The sequence below is a fragment of the Rhea americana genome, unplaced genomic scaffold, assembly GCF_003343005.1.
Source record: "Rhea americana isolate MKP2758 unplaced genomic scaffold, rheAme1 scaffold_162, whole genome shotgun sequence".
Lineage (NCBI taxonomy): Eukaryota > Metazoa > Chordata > Aves > Rheiformes > Rheidae > Rhea > Rhea americana.
The window spans coordinates 846228-868465 of NW_028185728.1; the positions used below are offsets into that span (position 1 = coordinate 846228).

General features: G+C 49.9%; 1 protein-coding gene across 1 annotated transcript in view; it reads left to right on the forward strand.

Annotated features, from left to right (window-relative positions):
• The window catches only part of PRRX1 (paired related homeobox 1), a 41425-nt gene that overhangs the window by 11482 nt on the left and 7705 nt on the right, over positions 1-22238 (forward strand). The window contains exons 3-4 of the mRNA XM_085300288.1: positions 19518-19693; positions 20314-20495. Coding sequence (XP_085156414.1) covers positions 19518-19693; positions 20314-20495 — 358 coding nt within the window. The remainder of the gene's footprint in view (positions 1-19517; positions 19694-20313; positions 20496-22238) is intronic.

A 22238-nucleotide genomic window follows, 5' to 3' on the forward strand; every position in this document is an offset into this window, starting at 1 on the left:
TGAGCACGTTAAGCCTCCGCCAGGCTCTGACCCGGGCTGGGCAGAGCCGTGGTGGCTCCTAGGTGTTAGGTGCCGTTGTGCGGTGCTCGGGTGCTCCTTTTTGGGCTTCCCAACCGTGCTGGGAATGGGGGAATCCTGCCTCCCCTGCAGACGGCACCCTGCAACTGGCCGTCACCTTAGCTCAGGTTGTCCTGCAAACTTGGCTACGCGGTGAAGGCACCGCAGCGATCAGTGGGTACCACGATGTGTCCGCCTAGGTAGCGTGGACTTAAATTGGCCTTGATGTTTCTGGGTTCTGTTTCGGGCCGTTCCCTGGCTGTTAGTGCTGCTGCAGTGCTGCTTTAGGCTGCGTCTCGGCGGGCAAAACAGCTCAGAGCACCCTGGAGGCCAGAAAGAGCCAGGTACCTCCGTGGAGAAAATGCCCACCCTGGTGGGCACCACGCTGGTCCTGCGCTCGCTTTAAGCGAGCTGAGTGGGTGCTTTGCAGTCTTTAAAGCCCATGGCAGAGGTGGGCACCTGTCTGCCCAGAGAGCCGCCCGGCAAACTGTTTCACGACTTTATAGATTTAATACAGGGAAGCAAGAGCATCTCACGAGCTCACCCAGTGGCTCTGCTGAGCAGAGAGCTCCTAAACCAGCGGGGACTGGGCAATGTCGTCGTTAGCTAGCGGCAGAAGCTGTTCGGAAAGAAGTGCGGGACTTTCCTGTAACCATCTCAGCAGTTGCAGCTGCCAAAGAGAAGGGCACCGTCATGCCCAAAAGCGTAGCCAGGCAYGGCACGGGTGAACTGCTTCTGCACTGAGAAATGCAGATTTGGTTCAGCTGTAGCAGGTAGCAAGTTTCTGGAGGGAGGAATTCCCCCAAATTAAAACAGTGTGAAGAAAGTAGATGCATTGGKTAAGTATTTTGATTCTGTTTTTCAAGTAAAAGTGGCATCTATGTTAAAAAAGATATATAAAAAAATTAACCTGCAGTTCAAACAAAACGTTTTATTTTTCTAAGACTCTTCTTTTTCTTTCTTTCTTTCTTTCTAACTTAGTTTGCAAAAACTTTTAGAAGTTATGTTTCGGCTTGGCTCCAAACAGCCTTTTAGTATAGAGAGCTCCTAGGTCTCTGTTCCCCATGCAGCAGTCAGCGCAGAAGCTGATTTTTGCTCTGTAGTTAAAGGGGGGGGGCGAGTGGGTCTGCCACTGTGCTCACCGGCCTGTGAGCGTACTTTGTCTGGAACCAAGGGAGGAAAAAAAAATCTCCTTTCTCAGTACCAGGGCCGGTGAAAGATGCCTGCTGGGAAAGCAGGGCCGTGGGAGGGGGCTTGGCGAAGGGACCAGGCTGCGGAAAAATATTTGGGGAAATCCGGAGGGCAGAACCGGAGGGACTTTTCTGTTATTCTGGTGCCATCTACTGGTTTCTGGCTGCGATAAGGAGGAAAAGGGAGGCGAAACCCCGGGGCAGCGCCGGGGTGGACGGGACTGCCTCGGGCGCCGTGCGCGGGCTGTGCCGGAGGTGCCGGCTGCCCCCCGTCCCCGTCGGTCCCGCGCGCCCGTCTGGGCTAGCGGTGCCGTAGCCACCTCCCAGGAGCGTTGAGCAGGTCTTCGTGCCTCGTAGCTCCCGAGCTGACSAGGAGACTGGAGGCGGCAGCACGCGTGAAACGGCGTCGGCCGCTGCGAGGCGGACAGGTCCGCCGGCGGCGGTTAAACCCCGGGGTCCGGCGTGAGCCYGTGCTGGCGGGCGAAGGTTTACTGGGCGCAAGCCGGGAGCTGCCGACCAGTTGGCCGCAGCGACCAGTTCCCTGTCTGCCGCGTGACRGGCAAGCGGGGAGCTGCTCGGCGAGTCCCTCCTGCCTGCCGCCGTCGGTGCTCGAGGAGGTTTGAGGCTAGCTGGTACGGGGGCTGGCTAGCCCGGGCAGCGCGGCACGAGCTGCATGAATGCCAAAATTTGGGGCGTTAGTGTCTCAGCCCGAGCTCCAGGCTGGCCAAGGAAGGCCAGGGAGTGTGACGGGAGGAAGGCCACCGTAGGCTGCGCCGCTCCTTTGGGTTGGGTCTTCCAGGGAGTAGTAAGGGTCGAGCTCTGTTGAAGCTTCCCTTCATTTCGTGAGAGCAGTGGCACTCTCCCGTTTGGGTTCTTGGGTGTCTTGTATGGGTTYGGGCTCACCCTGCTGCCCAGTCTCCGGCTGAGGGCGTTAATAAGGTCTCTTTCCTTTTAGCGGTCCACGAGGTATGCATGAAAATGGTAGCAGCTGAGCTATCTTTGCAGTTCCTGTTCCTCTGTCAAATTCCTGTTGAAGTTGGCCAACAACTCCAAAACTGCCGGGGGGGGGGGGATTGTGGATCGGAGGCAAAGTGTGTGTTGTGTGCTAAGCAATTTCAGCTCGGGAAACCCAGCTGAAAGCAGTGAGGGGAGCTAGGCTGCCCCTCTGCAGGGCACCTCGGAGGGGCTTGGTGCCCGGAGCGGCCCATCTGAYGACTCCGTCTCCTCCTTTCCGCGTGCGCCCAGCGCCCTCCCGGGAAGCTGGCGCGAGCTCTGGCCCGCGGGTGCTCCGCAGTCGCTGCTGCTTTTCTGCAACATGCTGCGCGCTGGCTTTGTTTCCACGGTGGTTGAGGCCGGTCCCGCGTGATGCGTCTCTGGGGAGAAGAGGTCCTCTCTACCGTGACCGTTTCAAAAGGCCGAGGCCCRTTTTCGGCTTGCTTTGCTCCAACGTGGCAAGCCGTTCCCTGAGCAAGATGCTGTCTGCCTTGAACTTGAAGCTGGAGCAGAGTGGGAGGAGGAGGGAGGGCTGGGAGAAGAGATTTTTGATGGAGTTTTCAGACTCTTTCCTGCCTTTTTTTTTGATGTTGTTTTTCTTTTCCGCCTCCAGTTTAAAGGCAAGTCCCAGAGCAGGAAACCTAATAGATAAAAAGAAGCATCTCTCTAGAGAGACATAGTGCAAACTCAATTTTGGGCAGAAGTGCTGCTCTCTGCTCTAGGGAACGTGAGGAGATATTACGCTTTTGCTAGGACAGGGGAAGACTTTGGAAGGGGAAGGGTGTCTTCTGCTTGACGTGGCCACCTGAAAGCGTGTCGTGGCCAAGCGCTACRGTGTCCGTGCTCGGGTGAAGGACGGAGGAGCGGGTTCGGCTGAACCAGGAGCCTTTCCTTCGTGCCGTTGTCGGCAGGCAGGGAATTAACTGCCCGTTTCAGAAGCTGCTCAACAGTATCAGCTGGAAAGGAGGCGGGTGGGAGAGGTTTCCCTCAAGTCGCTGGGGAAGCTGAAGGGATTCGACGTTATTTTGGGGCGGCACAGCCCGTTGAGCCGGCGCTGCAGGAGAGCATCGCCCTTCCCCTGGGGTAGGGCGATACCGGGTGGTTTGGTGGAGGCCCCCCGAGGCCCCTWCGCTTTCTGCATGCACCAGACGATGCCCTGAGAAATGGCTCCCTGCGCACACCGGGGCTGCTGCTCTGCTTAGAGGATTTTGCTCACAGGCTGATAGGTAACCAGGGAAAGATAGAGCCTTTGCCCAAGGCYGAGGAGTTTATTTAGTATTTTATTACCTCTGTGCCCATGCCAAGGTGACAGATCCAATAAAAATGCCAGAATTTGTGTAAAACAAATGCCCAAGCAACAGAAGAGGTCTTGAGGAGAAGCCTGCGTGTCGTGTAGCAGCCCTGTCTCAGCACACCATGGGACTGGAAGTCATCTGTGCCTAAAAGGCAATCGCTGGGAGCGCTTTTGCCTCCCCTGTTCACGTAACGCAAGATCAGAGTGTAAGCCAGAATGAAATGTAATACTTGTTTTASTAACCCATGCATCCTTCGTCGGGGATGAAAAGATGAATTCTCCAGCTTAAGAGGAGCTTTTCATCTGCAGCTCCTCCAATCCTTTTAATGCTGGGAAAAGATTTAGTCAAAATATTTCTTGGGTTTAATTTGTGTGAAGACTGTGGCTTGTTTTCCCTCTTGCTTTTGATTCAGGAGAGCGTCCCCGTTCAGTAGGGGCACTTCAGCTCTCTTGCAAAGCCAAACCGATGTCTAAGCCGGGAGCGCTACTCGGGTTGCGTGTGACTTCGCCAGGCCCTCGCTCAGCAGCAGCAGACGACGTGCGGTTTGATACACTTTGCATCAGTTGCTGGGAAATAAAACATGATTCTGATAGGATTGTTTGAGGCTGACCCGAGCTCACTGTGAGTCTCTCTCTGTCCGAGGAAGGGAGGGTAAATTTAATTGGCTTTATTTTATTTATTATTTATTTRTTTTTGCAACGAAAGGCTACGAGAGGACTGTGTCTGAGTTCTGGAGCAGGAAACGGCCAGTATTTTCCGATGCGGTTGCCTCGACTTGGGCATTTCAGCCTGTAGTTAGGTGCCTAGCTATAAGTGGTGTGTGCATCAAAGGGCTTTACAGATGGTTTTAGCTATCACACTTCAGCTTTTAAAAATTGGCCAACTGGCTAAATATAGACCGTTATTAGCAGGATCCATCTTTTGCCTGGCTCGCTAGCAGAGTGCCTGGAGCCCTTACGGGAAGGACTGCCGCTCACCACGTGAACGTGCTGTGCCCATAGAGCGGCACCGAACTTCAGTGCCAGCATTGCTGTGACCCCTTGAGCTCTCRTGAGCCTTGAATTCCGTTCTTTTCTTTAAGTCCCATATCCTGGGGTCGTGTGAATGGAAGGGRGGAAAAAGTGCGTTTCTGGCTGTATGTAAAAGTCAGAAGGAAGGCTTTGCCTGCACGATGGCACATCCAGAGCCCCGCGGACAGGCGATCCCTCTCCCCCCGATCAGGTGAAGAAACGCACGTCCTTAATTTCAAGCCAAGTGACARTTCCTGGGCTTGAAGTTAAGCCTGCAAGGAAAGCCTGCAGGAACAGAGGTTAATTCAAAGGCTGCTGATGTCATGCAAAATCCAGAATTTTGTAAATGTCTGGATTTTTCAAACACTGGAGCGGTACGTGTTAATGTGGGCCAGGCTCCCTGCAGCAGATTGCGTGTGTATCGGTCTCCTTTCCCACCTTGCCCTTTTGTTGTTGCTGCAAAACTCCCGTGAATGGTTAAATATCTTGCCACGGCAAAGTAACTCAGAGGTCTTTGCCCAGTAAGACCCCGTCGTTGCAGGTTTGCTGTAGCTGCGTGGCTGTGACTCCGGCTGGGGGAAGGAAACAGTAAAGTTCTGCAGAGCGAGCGGATGGGAGCGTTTTACAGCGCGGTAAACGGGCGCTGGGCTTGCGGCAAGAGAGCTTAGCTCAGAGCGACCTCTCCGGGGCCTGCTCCGAGAGTCGGTGCGGAGCAGTTATTTTCGGTCCGAGGATCTTCGTGGCTTTTTCTAGATTTTAATGAAGCTGCTGATACTCAGGCCTGGTGCAGGCGGCTTGGTGATGGTCCTGCTTCCCCKTGTGTACACGCTCCCCCAGGAGCCCACCCACACGTGCTCCGGCACGGCCGCGGCGTTTGTCCTGAGCAAACACCAGCAAAGTTTCCTGACTCTGAGGTTTCCCTTTCTGGAGCACTTGGCAACCAGGAGTGAGGAGAGGTTTGAGGGCCTGGGGAGTTTGCTGGCAGAGCTTTCCTCTTCTCTAGGAGGTGGCAATGACCCCACAGTGCAGGAGCCTCGTGGGCATCTCCCTTTGGTGCAGGTGGAGGTGATGGAGCTTCGGGGCTCTGCCACGTCCTCCCCAGATGTCCACGTAGGGACACGGGGTGCCGTAACAAGGCACCGTGCCAGATAACCCCCTGCTCTAGCGCCGTAAGCCCTGCYGGGGGGCGAACGGCTCCGTGCGTCTGCCCTTTCGTTCCCCTCCGAGGCCGGAGAAAAAGCCACGYGCGCCGAGCAGAGGACTCCGCCGCGGTGACCCGTCCGCGCCGTCGYGTCCGGTGCGTACCCGCCGAGCCCCCGGCCCCGCGGAGCGGGCGGCTGCTTTGGCAGGGAACGCGGCCACCCGGCCCCCGCCGTGGCCGAGCGCGCTCGCGGCGCCGGTGGGGACGGTGTCGCCGAAGCCGATGGCAAATTCCGTACTCTCTGCAGCCGACGATAAATAGATCTTTTGAAGGTTGTAATTTCTCGTTTAACCGATGCCAGTTGCAAATACTTTGTGCTGAGGAATAAGCCCCGAGTGCCAAATAAAACACAGTGGAAGTCTGTGGCATGTTTTTCAGCGTATTGTTAGTTACAGCCCTCCTGACAGAGCACATTCTATGCCGAAGATAAATGCGCGCGCGCCTCTTGCCAACTTATGTCCAAAAGGGCTTTTCTTGGATGTCCTCTTCTCTCTGGAAAATGCTTTTCTGTTTTTCCAGCAAACATTTAACGAGCTGTGCTTAAAAGGGGACCTATTTCAGGACCTGGGCGGCCCTGTTACGGCGAGGGGCCGTAGCCGCCGGCAGAGGGGGGTTTCCACCTGCGTGCCCTGCTGGTGCTCGGTGGAGGGGGCTCGCCGGAGATTTCCCCGGGGAAGTCGAAGCCCCCRAGGTTTTTGTGAGCGGGTGGGAGCAGCTGAGCTGCAAAAAATCTCAGCAGCATGACTGTAACGTGAAGGCGTCCCACTCGGGATTTGTTTCAAAGTCGTTTGGCCTTTGGTAGTGCCCTGGTAGGCTTGGGGTGACCAGGTGTGTTGCAAACGAACARACTGGCACAGTCTCCCAAATTTTGGCCGTCTCCCGAAGCTTTTCCGACAAATACAGCTTCACTGAGARCTGGGAGACCAAATTTGCTCACGCTCTTCAACCTACGCCGTTCCTAACAGATGTTCCTCTAGCTCATTTTAAGGACCTCTAGTGATGGAGAAATCTTCTGCATGAATGTAATTGAATGAYCCCCATGAGCTTGAATCTTGTGGAAGGTCGCTTATGGATTTCAGGGGGCCTGCAGCTCCTCAGGAGTCATTCGAGCTTTTGGGGAGGGACTGGAGTGGGATGGTTTTTGAATACTGCGTTGAATGTGGCCCTGAGGCTGGGCATGGTCAGGGTAACATCTTAGCATTTATCTGGAAATATCATTGTTTTCCCRGTGAACATGACCTGGATCCTAGTGGTTTTGTTCCATTGTTCCTTATTATTTGGGAAACAGTTTTCCAAGATTCCATTGCAACTCATATTCAAACATCAATGGTTTTTGGCTTAAAAATACTTCTTACTAGACTTATTTCATTCACTTTAATTGGTGGTAAAAATAGACATAATGAAATAACCAGGAAATGCTGATTTTGCCAGAGAGTCAATCAAAAAATTGTAAGATGTTTTCTTGGGGGGAAAAAAAATCTTAAAAACTTCTCATTAAAAGTAATTGCCATTTCTGGACACGACTGACACAAGAAAGATTGAAAAAATAAATGCCTATCCYAACAGGCCGAGGGACAGGAGTTTGCTTTAACAGGCATTATACGAGAAGGATGCAGCGCTGCAAACTCGGCAGCGCTGCTCTGCCAATGTGTCTAGACAGCCCATCTCCATTGGGGGGGAGAGGCTTATTTCTTGGACCCGCTCCACCTTTGGCTGCTCTGATGAGAGGAGACCACTTTGTGGCCTCCTTTATCGATGGAGGCTTTGCATGCAAGCTTAGGGTTTGCGCTGAGCTTGCCCAGCCGTAACTGCGTGGCGACCGATCGTCTGCGTGAAATGACTTGTGCTCCTGCAGCTGGTAGGATGCAGGGGTTGGAGCGAGGAGACAGAGCACAGCACGGGTGGGTAGTTGTGTTTCTCTGCCTGTGTCACCCTGGGGGAGCCACCAAATCATTCATTGGTTCAACATACTCCTGTGCTAGATGAGGATGTGGCTAGCCCCAGTGTATGTGAAGGCACTGGATGTGTTTCATTTTTAGAGCCTTTAAGGARGCTTAAGTTCAGTAAAGTTGTGCTAGAAAGGCAACATTCATCTGCTAGCCCTGCCCCAGACTGGAAGCAGTGCTTTATGGCTGAGATATCCTGTGTCTCCTTTCAGATCCCCTAAATCATCTTGTCCTCCAGGTAGAGAATCTGACATTTCAGCCTGATTAAGGGCAGCAATAGGCAAATTTCTGATAATATATTCATCACCTGGAGGCAAAGATTATTATTCAGTATTAGGGAGTGTCAATTCCAACGTATCACTCATTTGCCCCAATCCGCAGGAGCTCTGACAATAATTATTCTGCCTCTTCTACTGGGAATTGTTCTTTTCAAACTGCAGTGAACTTTGTGGAAATACAGAGGTTTCCATTTTTCATCCTTTTGATTCAAAATCTCTAGATGATTGTTCGACTTTGGCAGGGAACCATTCAAAATACATTCCAAAATATTCATCATTCCAGAAGGCTAAGAAACATAAGATGTAGCAATTTATTAGCTAATGTGAAATGCATCCGCCGTACAGAAGGGGCTAAGGATGGAGGTGGGTCAGAGCCCGGTTTCTCTCTGCATCGCTAGAAGGCCAGAGAACTGCGCTGAAGCCCGCGGAGCTGCCCGGTCACCATGCCCGCGCGCACAAACCCTCTATTTCTCTTGCTCATCGTCTCGTTTTGCCGAATGCTGYTACGTTGCACGAAAGGCAGAACGTGGCACCCGCTTTCTCCCTCCTCCTTGTCCCCTCACCTTTGGGCGCTGACCTGAGAAAAGTCTCTTGTCCCAGACCAGGGGAGGAGACACAGTCCTGTTTCGAAATGGCTCTAAGCGCTCTAATCCCTTCGGCTCTCGGAGCCGTGCGGGATATAAAGGCCCTTTATCCTACACCCTGGAATGTGTTCCCTGTCTGGATGCTCGGCTCTTGGAAGAGACAGGTGGCCTGGATGCTAACAGCCAGGCTCAAGTTCTGTTATTTCTGGATCTCGTATGCCATCATTTTTCCAGTTGTGATCGAGAGGGACCCATAAAATGCATTAGTGGTTAAGATCTGGATTTCTAAGCGAAGCTCTGCGAGCGCCTCCCGTCTGATTTGTGCGTTACTTGGTAGGGGTGGTGGCAGCGGTGGTTCGATTTGGTCAAAATACATTTGTTCTTGGATGCTAATGAAAGGGCAAGCTAGCTTCAATATTCCTGCTTTAGTCTGCRTTTTCCCTTCTCCCATAGCAAGCGGTTGAGACCCTACTTTTCTAGCACAGTCAATCTAGACCTCAGGAGCAACCGTAGCAAGTGCTGTCGTGTGAGGTGAGCGGGAGTCTGCTGGGCCAGGAATCTTCACGGCCTCCCTATTTCAACGACAAACAGATGAAATATCTATTGGGAGTCATGTTTCTGTTTACCAGCGGGGCCAGCTGGCGTGTGCATCACGCAGGTCATTGTCTGTGTGTTCGCACAGGTCCCGCGTACARAAAAACACGTCAAAGTGAATTTCCAGATCCAGCTGGGAAAGGGCTGTTCAGTAATGACACTTCTCAGCAGCACAGTGGGCCTCTGCAGGGACCTAAACAAGCAAAGACATTCATGAGTCAGGTCAGCTTGAGTCAATCTTTCCCGGTGCGGGTGGGAGGTTTCTGGGTAGCATTCGCAGACTCTTGCGGCTGCCACAGCATTTGGAAATGAGCCATTTGAAAAGGCTGAAATGCCAAGTGATTCGTTTGCAACATATATATGGACTGAAAAAATCTCTCCCTCACCACCACCAAAGCAGCCCTTTCCTCCCTTGGCAAGACCATCTTTTTACATGCATCTGCTTTGTGCAAAAACATCTCTAATCTTCCCCGTTATTCCCAGCTGAAGTTTGTGTGGAGTTTTTCAGGTTTTTTTAATCACTAGAGAAACTTTTTCAAAAGGAGCGTTGCACAGAGTTTAGGTGTGCTTTCAATGGTTAGAAAGGGGGACTGTGATCTCCCAGCTTCATGCCAACTAGCCAATGCATCCTTGTAAGCAAACATTAGCAAGGGGACTCAGCAGTGCTGAATGCATGGCCTTCAGGAGAATGAAGTTTAAAGGGGTTTCAAKCTACTTTGGCATCAGGGTCCTCTCTGAGGGCTGGAGAGACATTGGAAGAACTGAGATGTACTTCCCCTCTGGGTTGGAGTAACTAGAGCACTGTCAGCGCTGTGATCCTGCCTCCACCATACCCCATCAACCCATGGCCTAAACACGCCATACTGTGCTAGCTCTCTCCCAAAGACTTCTTCCTATGGAAGAAATCCTCCCCACACTTTGTCCCTGCAGTGAGCAAATGTCTCTAATATATTCCATATTTTGTTGTTAGGGTATTTTTCCAGCATCTTGGCATCAAGGGGCATGTTGTCCCCGAAACCCTGGACATAGATGCCAAATGCTTGTAATTCATCTCCAGCTATAGCTCTGTACATTGCCTTTACAGAGAAACAGAAAGGGGACGCTAGGTAAATCCAACAGGGAAGAAGGTGGAAATAATACTGGGTGCCTTTTGCATAATATATAAACCTAGAGAACTCGCAGGATATGAAAGAAGAAAATATACCTGCCCTTACCTAATTGTCGTTACAAYTCATTGCCACTCTCTCTAAGGCAGCAGTAATATCCAGATGGACAAGGGATACTGGCCTGGCTGGTGCACCAGTCTGCTCCCGTATGGGAAGTCCTCGATGCCTAGTCAATCTAAGAGCGTTTTGGACTCTCCTAAGAAGTGAGAATACCCTCAAACAGTTCTGCAGGTTTGGGTATACAGTGTATGCATAGCAGGGTTAAAAGGAGCTGTGATACACAGCTTTGGCTTTTCAAGCCTTTGCAGAAAGGACAAGAAAGGGTGCCTTAGATGAGAGAAGAAAGAAGTTAGCTGGAAAGAGCGAGAGCAGGGAAGGGCCAAGAGAGTAGAGAGGCAGCTTCAGAAACAAGAAAATACTGATGGAACAGGGTGGAGGTTAGCAAGTTTGATCTCAGCTGTATGAATACCGTTCCTAAGATGAAACATCAGGGAACATGGCATGGGAAGGGGAACTGATGGGAAGAAGATGTGGGCGTTAGAAATCATACCACAGATCTTGCGAAGGCGTGACTTTACAGAACTTCGGCTGTGCCTAGCACACAAATCCCAGCTCCTACTGAGGAACGAGTAAGGGGCTCTGAAGCCTGAGGTTCTCCAGCTCCCCRAAGGGAGGTCTGGGCTTCCTCAGTACCTTTGCTGCACCCCCTGTTCTTGTGGTCGCTCTAGCCCCAACGACCTGCCTTTGGCAGGGAGAAGTGCTGGGCTAGGAGCCCCAGACCCATTCTGGATATGATAGTTTTGGGTCCTGGGAGAGGAATTCCAGAGAGATCATTAGCTAGAGGAGCTCTGTGATAACATCACTGGTCCTTTGTCACGTGTCCAATGCCTTTGCACTGTTGAGCTACCCTAACGAGGGAATTGCAGGAGGCTGCAGTGCCCTTGGCTCCTGCCTGCTCCCTAGCCGGGTAAGTCCACCCTGCTGGATCGCAGCCATGGYGTGGTGGTTTGGTCTCTCTGTCAGTTACAAAGTGCAGTCTCACAGAACATGATTTGCCGCTGGCAGACTTTTAAAATATGTGTTTGCTTTTGATTATGTTTTTTTAAAAATTAATTTTCCAAGGATCAATGTGGTAATGCATATAAAAATTACAATATGTAAAACAAAGTATAAAAGCATACAAGGAATTCCAAACACATAACATACTGTGCCTTGGAGCTTATGAGATCCATACAGCACTTACTGTATTATGGGAACGCTCTGACCCCAAGACCCGGCAGAAAGGCTTGTTAGAAAAGCAGGACTAAGCCATGTGCCTTATGAGCCGTAGGATGCCCAGAAGAAAAACCCTAGTGAATATAAAAGCAGTGTTGTTACAGCAGAACTCCGATTTGTCTGTGGGATCTGGGGAGACTTTCTGTGGCTTTCTACCAACTTCTGGAGAAGGATGTATACTTTTGCCCCCACAGATATTGTTTTCCCAGTAATTAACACTTAATGTCATGTATTTCCAGGGGGAATCTCTGGCTTTTCATTGAATTGGGATTACTTTTTTGGTCCAACATCATKACTCCTGTCGGCTCTGGCACGTGGGAGAGTTAACGTGGTTAAGGAAGACACGTCTTGGCCATTACAACTTCCCATGTACACTGCTAGTTCCCACCAGAGGAGAGTTACGGCACCGTAGCTGAAACCACATGGAGAAAGAGTTGTCTGTTATCTGCCTAGGGATGTGTCTCGCAGCGGCTAGGGAGGAGCTTGCGCAGGGCTGCCTGCCTGTGGGTCGCCCAGCGCTGCTGGGAGCGGAGCAGGATCTGGCCCCAGCCCTCTGTCGGGTCCCTGCAGTGAGGGACCCCCAACAGCGTAGAGCGCTGGGATGCCTTTGCACGGGGGGCCCTGCAGCACCCGGTGTCGGCATGGCTAAAAACTTACGCTTAAGGGCTCAGGAGCGTCTGAACGCTCTCCCCCACGGAGGCAACGACCGCCAGGCTGCAGACGGTGGCTTGAAAGCCACCTGGAAATGCCCTCTGGGGTCCCCTCGCTTGCACCGTGYGCGTCTGCATGAGCGCCGGGCTCGAGGGTTTCGCAGCGAGGTTTCACGGTTAGCGCCGGGGAAGCCGAGGTTGTAACGGGCTTCGGTGAATTCGTCCGGTCTGGCAGGCAGAGCGGCGTTCGATAGGAGCTCCTAGACACGCCGTCCGTGCAAAACCTTTTCGGTAATGATGTGTGATTGTATGTATGCGGTCAGCTAAAAATTATCCTGACAGGTTCCACATTGCAGACACTGTGGAGAGGAGCTGCAGTAATCCCCTGGATGAATCTGGAAAGACACACGCTTTTCTATTTAATATTAMAACTCAGACTTTGTATGAAAAAATCAGTATCTCCTTTCTGAAGTCCCACACTCCATACGTGAAATGATGTCTTTTGAGTGTCTGGAAAAAGTAAAGGTAAACCTGGTTAATTTATGAGATAACTAAAAATGAAGGTATTTATGAAAAAAAAAACCTTTTTTTCTTTTTCCTCTATGTTCCTAGTGATCTTAACAATAACGGAACTTCAGGTATATACTTAGTTTGCCATATAATTGAAATAAATTCAAGTCTTGTGTCCAGATGGTGCAGAAAACACCAAAAGAAGAAGCTAGAAGATAGCTCAGCCAGTGTTATGTGATGGAAGAAACACGATAGTTCCAAAATGTATTTAATCTGGCCTGTAATCGTAAACACAAACTGCTGCTATTGCAACCGTACAACTTAATTGGCATTTCATACCTTAATGTGTTTGGATTTCTAATAAGTGTAATCTTTGCTCCGTATTTCCTGCATTGGTGATGCTTGGTTTAGGGTAATTACAACATCGCTGCGTAGTGTTTTTGCACCCTGAAGCTGAACGTTATTTCCCCTTGAAAATACTTTCGTGCATGTAAATATGCTTAAAATGGAGTTTGTCCTCTGCGGGGAGCGTTGGGGAAGACACTTGAGGGAGGTCTGAGCGCAGAACCTCTCCTGCTTGGGTCGTCCTGCTGCTCTTGCTCCCGCGCTGAAGGCCTTGCCGGCGGCCGCTCTCGCTGGCGGAGGGGCTCGTGCTGACCGAGGCGGAGGGCGTCCTCCCGGGYGGCCCTCGGGAAGGGACGCTGCTTCTCGCCGGGCTGCAGCGGTGCCGTTGCAGGAGGCTGCTGTCGCCGCCGGCTTCGCAGGGCGAGCGATGGCGCGGGAGGAGAGAGCCTGGCGCTGCGGCACGACCGGCTCGTCTCCCGCCTCCGGCGTGGAAGGAAAATCCCTTGGGGGGGCCCGTTCAAAACCGGCGCTTTGGTTAAAGGTTTCATTTTTTGACGGTTTAAGTCRGCCATGCTGCACTTGCACCTGAAGAGCTGCAGCGTTTCGGAGGGATGTAACAGGTCGCGAGCAAAGCAAAGCGCGAGTAAAACTGTGGACCAGGAGCCTGCGAAGAGCCGTAACTGTTCAGGCGGCTGCTAGGGAGAGGAGTCTGGGCAATATTTCCATTTAAACTTCTTCAARTTTAGCTTTAAGCTAAAGAAAAGAATTTTCTTCTCCTCTCTCTTCTTCCTTTTCTCTTCTTTGAATAAAGAGGAGACTCTGAATAAAAGATTTCTGAAGGGCGCGTTGGGCTTTTTTTCCTGGTTTGCAAGCTTTTTTAATTTAAAAGCTTTTAGCTGCTAGATTTTCTTTTTTTTTCTGAGACAGATTTGTTTTGTTTTTCTTTCTGCCTTGAGATTCAAACTTTAGCAGTAACTTCTTATTTTTAAGCCTGTGATTAGAATGCGATTCCTTATTTTCCTCCTGGACTTTTTTTTTCAGTTTACAGCTTATATAACTGATGTGACAAATCTTTCCTGCCTTAACTGTGTGTAATATTGTGGTTGAATGACTCTTTCCCTCACTTAATTAAATTCAATTGCTTGCTTTCAATTCAGATCTGATTAATGTGCTATAATAGCTGGTTTTGGACTCGTGTTTAATAGAACTGGTCAAAACTTTTCAGAACTGCCCACACAATGTAAATTCCATCTGGAAATTTGTTTTTGTTCTGATTTGGAATGAGAGCAAGTATGCACAAACATTCCTGCAAACTGGAAATCCAAAATATGTTGTGGTTGCAGATTCTGGTGGAAAAAATATTGATCTTGTAACTTATACGCAGGAATTTAAAACTTTTAAGCTCTGAACTCTGTTTTGTTTTATAACGCATTGTATTTGCAATGTGGCGTTGCAGTGGGAGCCGTCGATGAGATCCCAGTAGTAGGCACAGACGCTAGGACAGCTAGGACACTAGGGACACTGGTTCCTAATAAGGAACCTGGATCAGCTTGTCCACAAGTGCTAATCTGCCCCATTGCAAGAGGAGACATGATGAGCAAGAAAATAAAAGGGCAGGACACTTGAAACTCTCTCATCCAGGAACAACAGAAAATGCTCTGGTGTGTCCTCAAAGTGCRCTTGGGTGTGATACTAGAACTTGCATGTCGTGAGTGAATGTAGAAATAACACAGGAAATGCGCATATGTGGAAACAGGAAACAAAATCCCCAAATCGAGCATGCARTGTTGAGATTTTGAAATGAAATTCCCAGATTTTCCAGCACGGGATTCCTGGAAGGAGAACGTGCGTTAAGATCTCTCTTGGGGGAAAGTGTTTGCAAGCAGTGCAGCTTTTAAGAATACTGTTTGTAATAAAATATTTCTGATTAAAAACAATGTCAGTGAAAGACTTCTGAACCATCTAAAAAGTTTTAGAGATATTTTCCTTTTCTCTYGATTTCTGCTGACTCCAGTCACTAGTGCTGTCAACATTATTTAGAAATACCATTTTTCAGTGTTCAGTGCTGTTTCCTGATAAAGAAATAATGGCAGAAAAAATACCACRCTGACATACTGAAGGCTGCCCGTGCCTGCTGTGGCCAAGGTGACATTTGCAGACGCGTGGGATTTACGTGGCTACATTTTCTTGTTAGCAGTTAATTTTAATCAACTTATGGCACATATCCATGGCAAAACGCGAGACTCTTGGTGGGGCTGATCAACCCAGTTGAGCTCTGGGCTAATACGGCTATTTTGCTTCTGCTACCCAAGTAACTCCTGTAGACATTTGGACCTGGCTGTGTTGTGCTGTTCCCAATGTGCCGTGAGAGGAGATCTCCAAACCCCGGCCCCCCTTTCTCAGGCCGTGCTGAGCCGTCTCYGGCCAGATACGTCCTGTAAGGGGGTGACTCACCTCCTTGCTCCATGCCAGCCGGTGGCGGAGGTGAATTAGCCAACGGTGACCTGAACATGAGTCACCGGAGCGCGGCGATTGCCTGCAACTTTCCGTTTCTTGGCCCTTCTATTTTTGGGTCCGGTAATTACGAGGTGAGCTGTGAATCACTGGTGTCTCRCTTTACTCTGGGAGGAAACCAAGCAAATTCTGTTAACGTGTTTGGCAAGAAGGACTCTTGTTCTCTAGCGTTTTACAGGTCTTGGCCTTTCTTCTTGCTCCCCAGAGCTCTGTGTTTGCAGTTCCTCATGTGTAACCATCGCACAGGAACAGAGCAGCTACGGCCAGACGGCCTCAGGCTCGTGCTCCTTCCAGCCCTGTGTCTTGTTGCCGACAGGAACTGATGCTTCAAAGGCCTGGAGGGGAATCCCAAGAGATCCCAAAGGCTTTTACTTATTTGTTTGTCCTTGAGAARAGCTTGGCCCACGTGGCAGGATTTAGATCAGAAAATAGCATCAAATGGAGAACTCAAAGTAGGACAACGACCCGTGTTGACATGGACATTTATGGGAGCTTGCGACATTGCTGCTATTCAAAGGAGTGATCATGCCCTGAGGCTTATTCCTTACTGTTTGCCTTGTCCTGTGGCGCACAACTACATCAAAATTCTCCAGTAGAGCTAGGGRGGATCATTGGCCCATGTTGTAGAGGTCTTCATGATGAGTCAAGAGTGGCACATAGAAGAGTTTTACACTTTTTAATGTGCGATGGACCCTGTCATTGCACTAAACTCCCCAGCAAGTGGAAAAGTAAACCTGACGTTCTGTGCAAATAGCAGTTAAATCCCAGAAGCTGTTTACAGCTTCTCTTTGTACAACCTGAGCCAGATGACTTGATAGATTCACCTGCAGCCTTATTTTAATGCTTCAGAATTCCTAAGTGCATTTGTTTTTCTTACACATCCTGCCTCTGCAAGTCCCTTCCCATTTCAGCTTTACGATTCAAAGTGCCTATTTAAAACTAATCTCCAAACACTTCCTCTCATACACAAGAAAACTGAGGGCATATTTTTTGTRTCCAGGAATTCCCAGGCTGGAAAGAAATCTGTTGGGGATTGTCAGGCTGTTTGAGAAGGAGAGGGGATGGAGGAACTGTAAACTGCAGGAATTTGAAAAACCTACTTTAATTTAAGAGGAATGTCCTTTTGTTCCCAAACGGGTGGGCCTAGATCCAAAGGCGTTCAGGTGCAGTAACCGTTACCAGATGGGCTGTGAAAAGCAGCACAAACAGCAACAACTGTAGACTTTAATTTCCTTGTCAGCCWCTCCGTGGCTTACGCTGCCTCTCGAGAGCATGAGGATAACGGGAACCTTCATATTTCTGTATGACCAAAGTAATGACTGTCGAGGGGTCATTCTTGAGCTGTATACAGTGGGTGAAGCCGTAAGACTCTCAGTGGTGAGACTGTCATCGGGTCTAATATGCATATTAATTAGCATGAATACAGTATCGCATATAATACAMTAGCATGTATATTTTAGAGCTATAAATAATATATAGACAGGTGTGATATATTTTAATGTGTACTGATCTGTATATTGGTTCAGATCCTCCCAGGCGTAACTACTGTTCCTGCACGTAAGGCAGTGGGACCGCACCGACCCCCCGGCCTGGGGCTCTGCTGGGCGTACTTAGGAGCCTTGAAGGCTGCGGTTCACGAGGGCRTTAAAAGCCTGGCTGGATCTGCAGGCTGGTGTAGGTGTGTTGTCAGGCACTTGCGGATGGTCCCGATGTTGGGGCTTGCTTTGCTCAAGCCCATTCCCGTTCCCAGGGGAACGGCAGGAGACGGGAGGCTCCCGAGCAGGCTGCGAGGGACTATGTCCCAGGTTGGCTCGCRGACACCTGGGAACCTCTTTCCACCCCCAGCTTCTTCTGCACAGGGGACTTCCTTCTCACTGCTTTAAAGAGTTGGTTTGTGTTTAGTCTGTTCAGGCAGAAAGTGCCCTGAAGGGACAGACGATGGAACCAACTTTTTTTCCATTTCAATGTTGTGCTGGAAAATTTCCCACTCCTTCCCATGTGTAAAGATGGGTGATTTTTCCTAAAATCTAGGGACTGGAACACATAAAAAGGGATGAATTCAAGCCAATGGCATACCAGTCCTACAGCCTAAACAGGGCTGTTTTACTAAGGCAGCTACGGCATTGCAAAGGCTCTTACAGGATTGTGCCTTGCTCTCTGCTTTCTTTGGACGTGGTCATACACTGTAATCTTAAGTATTTGCTGTGCTGATCTGTRCAGATGATCAAACTCCTAGAGCCATCACTCCCTGCTTGCCAGCATCTGCTGATGCCCATGCATTAATAGCTCCGTAACTGCTGCTATACTGGAATGGGCAACAGCAATGAAAAAAAGGGAGAGAGAGTGCAGAACAGGCATTTGCCACGGCCAGGAAAGCCATTTCATAGTTATCTCAGCACTGATGTTAATCCAGTGACTTTAGGCTCAAGCAGTAATGATGACTACCAGCATATGGGTATAGTGATTTATTCCCAGACTAAACACAGGCCAGGCACAAAACAAGACACACTCTTACGCGATGCACGGCTTGTTGTTCACCACCTTGCTGGCAGACAAGGCAAGGGGTTCCTGAGGTGTACATGACGGTTCTTCAGGGTGCAATTCCCACCAGGTTTATGCTCAGCCTCTGTCTTACTGGGCTTTTTCTTCCCAATGGCAATGCTATTTGTATGTAGCTGACTGTATTTCAGTGTCTTTGGCTTGGGAGCATACAAGTGAAACTGGCTTTTGTGCTTGCCTCTTGTTTGCCCCAGTATTACTCACACTTCATTTCCACTGTCCAACTCCTCTTTGTTCGTGGCTCCTCATCTCTGCCTGAACTGATGTCTTCTGGTGAGGATGTGGGGAGGATGCAGTTCTCATTTAAGCCAAATGGAGTTACGTACAGAGAAAGGCAGTACCTTGGCTGTAATCAAGCCTAGTGTAATAGCCACCTGCGCTGACTATCTACAGACATCAAGGTGTACCTAGATGCAGTCAGGAAGAGCTGATGCAGGAGTTGTGGTCACTCCTGGAAGCCGTGTTGTGTTCCTGTAAGAGCAGCCCTTGGAARTGTAAAGCCCAAAGAACAAGAGTTCTTGATTCTTTGTGGTCAGGAAAGATTTCGAGCGTTGTAGGAAATGGGAGATATGTTTTGGAGTTTCTTGTTTGTTTTTAGAGATAAAGGAAATGAGACATGGGGTAGCTTGAGACAGTTGACTCAAGTCTTACGCAATTGAGCTGGGAAGTGAATGCTTGGATCAACACACTTGCTCCCTCCTTGTTACATGGAGACTAATATTATGCAGTTAAAGGGCAAACCAGTTCATCCAGTCCATATTTCCTGATGAAGACCAGAGAGAGCATGATACCTGGGAGTAGAAAGTACTGAGATCTCCAAGGTCAGCCAGGCCTGAGACTCTTGGAGGATGAATGAGCAAAAGTGAGGAGACACCAGGGAGCTGTATCAGGAATCTTCTGGAGATGGGAAAAYGGAGAGGACAGTGGTATATTGGAAACATCGCTTATCTGCCCCAGTRCTTCTTGATGACCATTTTTTTCTGCAGGCCCATTTGACCATGAACTCTGCAGAGCACAGAGGATGGGGGAGGGAATAAAGTTGGATTTAAAGTCTTGCTCCGGGATTTTGTTTTGTATCTCATCCATAGGATAAAGACCTGCAGAGATGATCGGGGCTAAAAGATATGTGCTAGTGCTCATCTATAGCACTGGCAGTGCCATTGCTGGCTCTTGTGTCCAGTTCCTGGCTAAAAGCATGAGGGATTTTGTGGTTAAGGTGTGGTGTTGACATTGTGCAAGCCCTTTCCTATTCTCAACGAACTCCATCGTAAATCCATTGAGGTCATTCACCCTCTTACCATGGGGCTCTTTAATTTTYCAGCCTTTCACCTCTCCAATTGTCTCTTCTAGATGATCAGCTGAACTCAGAAGAGAAGAAGAAAAGAAAGCAGCGAAGGAACAGGACTACCTTCAACAGCAGCCAGCTCCAAGCGTTAGAGAGGGTTTTTGAGAGGACACATTACCCTGATGCCTTTGTACGAGAAGACCTTGCACGCAGAGTCAACCTCACTGAAGCAAGGGTTCAGGTAATTCCCCRTAGCTTATTGTCGAGGCACACCTCACCTTAGTGTTGTTATCAGGCCATTCCAGTATGCCAGGAGAGGTCTTGACGGACAGCATAGTATAATGGAGTGGCCAAGCTTCTGGGCTACCCCATACTGCAGTCCCGAGCATGCCATGCCTTGAGAAGGAGGGGTGCCTGGCCTGGTCTGCCACCATACATCACATCTGCCCTTTCAGATGTGCCCTTTGGAGGCCGAGATGTTGTCTGTGGCCTGGATGTCTTGTGCTGAGGCTGTGTACATTATCTTGAGCTTCACAGCTCTTAGTTTGCAGGCCTACACTTCCCAGTGTGGCACAGCATAAAAGCAGATTGGGGAACGTGCTGAGTTGTACAGCACTCCCAGACCTTGCTACCAATAGCAAGCACTAGCTTAGTCTTGCAGTAGTCTATTCCTTGTATGAGGGCTCTGTCAGGGTGGAGATATGTGTTGTCTTGTCATTATGATTTTTAATGACAGACGTGCCATAGCAACCTGCTTTTGCAGAGTCCCATCTTGCCAAGTGGGGCTGAARTGAAGTGAAGGGCAAATGTCACAGCAGAGCTGTTGTGATGGCTGGTGGGTCTGTGTACTCCCCATCCCAGGTGTGGTTCCAGAACCGGAGAGCAAAGTTTCGCCGGAACGAGAGGGCCATGCTGGCCAGCAAGAATGCCTCTCTGCTCAAATCSTACTCAGGGGACGTGACCGCTGTGGAGCAGCCCATAGTACCTCGCCCAGCTCCAAGACCCACCGACTATCTCTCCTGGGGTACTGCCTCGCCTTACAGGTGAGTGAATGACCCTTCTTCTGCTGGCCAGCTTCCCCAGGCCTCGTCTGGCTGCTGCTTTCAGGATGACTTGACGGTCCCCTTTATGGGAATGCATCCAACAGTCTAAATTACCTGTAGTTCCTCTCCTGTGCCCAAGCTTTCAGACATGTCTGTACCTTCCTCATTTTGGCTTGAGGCAGGGGAAACTTTCTGGCATAAGATATAGCAGCCTGTGAATGGCCCTGAGATGCATTTGCTTGTAACTACTCTAATGGGCTGCTTATATTCGCATGAGACAGCTGGAGGGTACAGTGGTCTGGTTGCCCACTGGTCTTTGCTTACGTTATTTCCATCCTACCCACCAGATCTCACTACCAAGCTTGCAAGGTGAGGTTGGTACAGCATCATTATGGCTCCCCCAGACTTGCATCCATAGGAGGTTGTGGCTGTTTTTGTGGTGGTCTCTCTGCAGTTCAGAAAGTATTGAAAGAGAACTAGGTAGAAGTACATGAAAGCAGAAGGAGTTGCACTTTCTTCCCTAATGAATCCAATTTAAAGCAAGAAATAAACATTTTCATAGATACAAATCTGGATGTTGGGGGGGAGAGAGGTTGATGGCAGAGTGTCTTGAGAGACTTGGCCACCAARCAGTGACTGGAAGAGGACCTGGAGAGGGAGCTCTGTGCTATTTGCTAGAGCACAGGTGTATGTGTGACCGAGCTGTGCCACTGTGCTGTGCTTTGCCAGCAGTGAGGACTGGGTGTGCCTGGGTGGCAGACTGGGGTTCAACATCCATCTTCTGTGGCCAGCATTGCTGGAGGGGTGATGGTAGAGGTGCTTGGTAAGATATGCAGATATTGCAGCCTCAGTCCACACAAAGGAGCTGGAATGTCCTTAAAATTCACAAGTCTCCCTGCCCTTCTCTGTCTCATCCACAACCTGGTGGGCACTGGGTGTGGATGCAGATCCACAGGATGTCTTGGTTTGTGGGGAGCCAGCTAACTTGTGGGCAGTTAAAAGTGAGGTTGGTGGGTATTTTTTAGCACAGTGGCCTCAYTGTTGGTCAGGACATCAGAGACCCTGGCTGGATTTCTTCCTGTTCAGCTGTCTTGATCACAGCCAGCTTCCCCCTGTCTGCCGGGAACTGCACCAGGCCAGGGGCCTCTCTCCCTCCGTTGCTTTGGCCCCCTTCTCTCACTCCAAACTTTTTCTGCGCAGTGAGGTGTGCAAACATGTGGCCTCCCTCACAGATGGTTGCTTTAGCAACATGAGATCATCCTCTTTGACACACAGCTCCAGAAGAAAGAGAGTCTTAAGTTCACCCACTCCATATACTGCAAAGGATGCTTTTGATGACCACCTATTTGGTCTTGGAGATGGCTGCTTTCCTCTGAATTGAGGGCTGTTGTCTAGCAAAGCCCCCCTTTTAGGGCTAAGGCTCTCTCCCTGTGAAGTGTTCCTTGGTGTTGTGTCCTAGGCAGGAGCTGGGGTGATGAGGAGCTCAGGGGAGACAAGTGCAGCTACTAACTCCTTCCCTTCCCCGCTAAGACTGCTCTGGTCACAGTACCTGATCCCTGCTGAACGCTTGTGCCTTATTTCTACCTCTCACACTTTTAAAAATAGATCGTCCCTCCCAAGATGTTGTTTACACGAGGGGCTTCATAACGGCTTCTAGGAGAAGACCCTGCAAAGGTAACTTCCAGGGGCACACTGGGAAGGGCTGTCTGGGGCTGCTCTGGGCAACAAGAAGCCCAAGGCGGC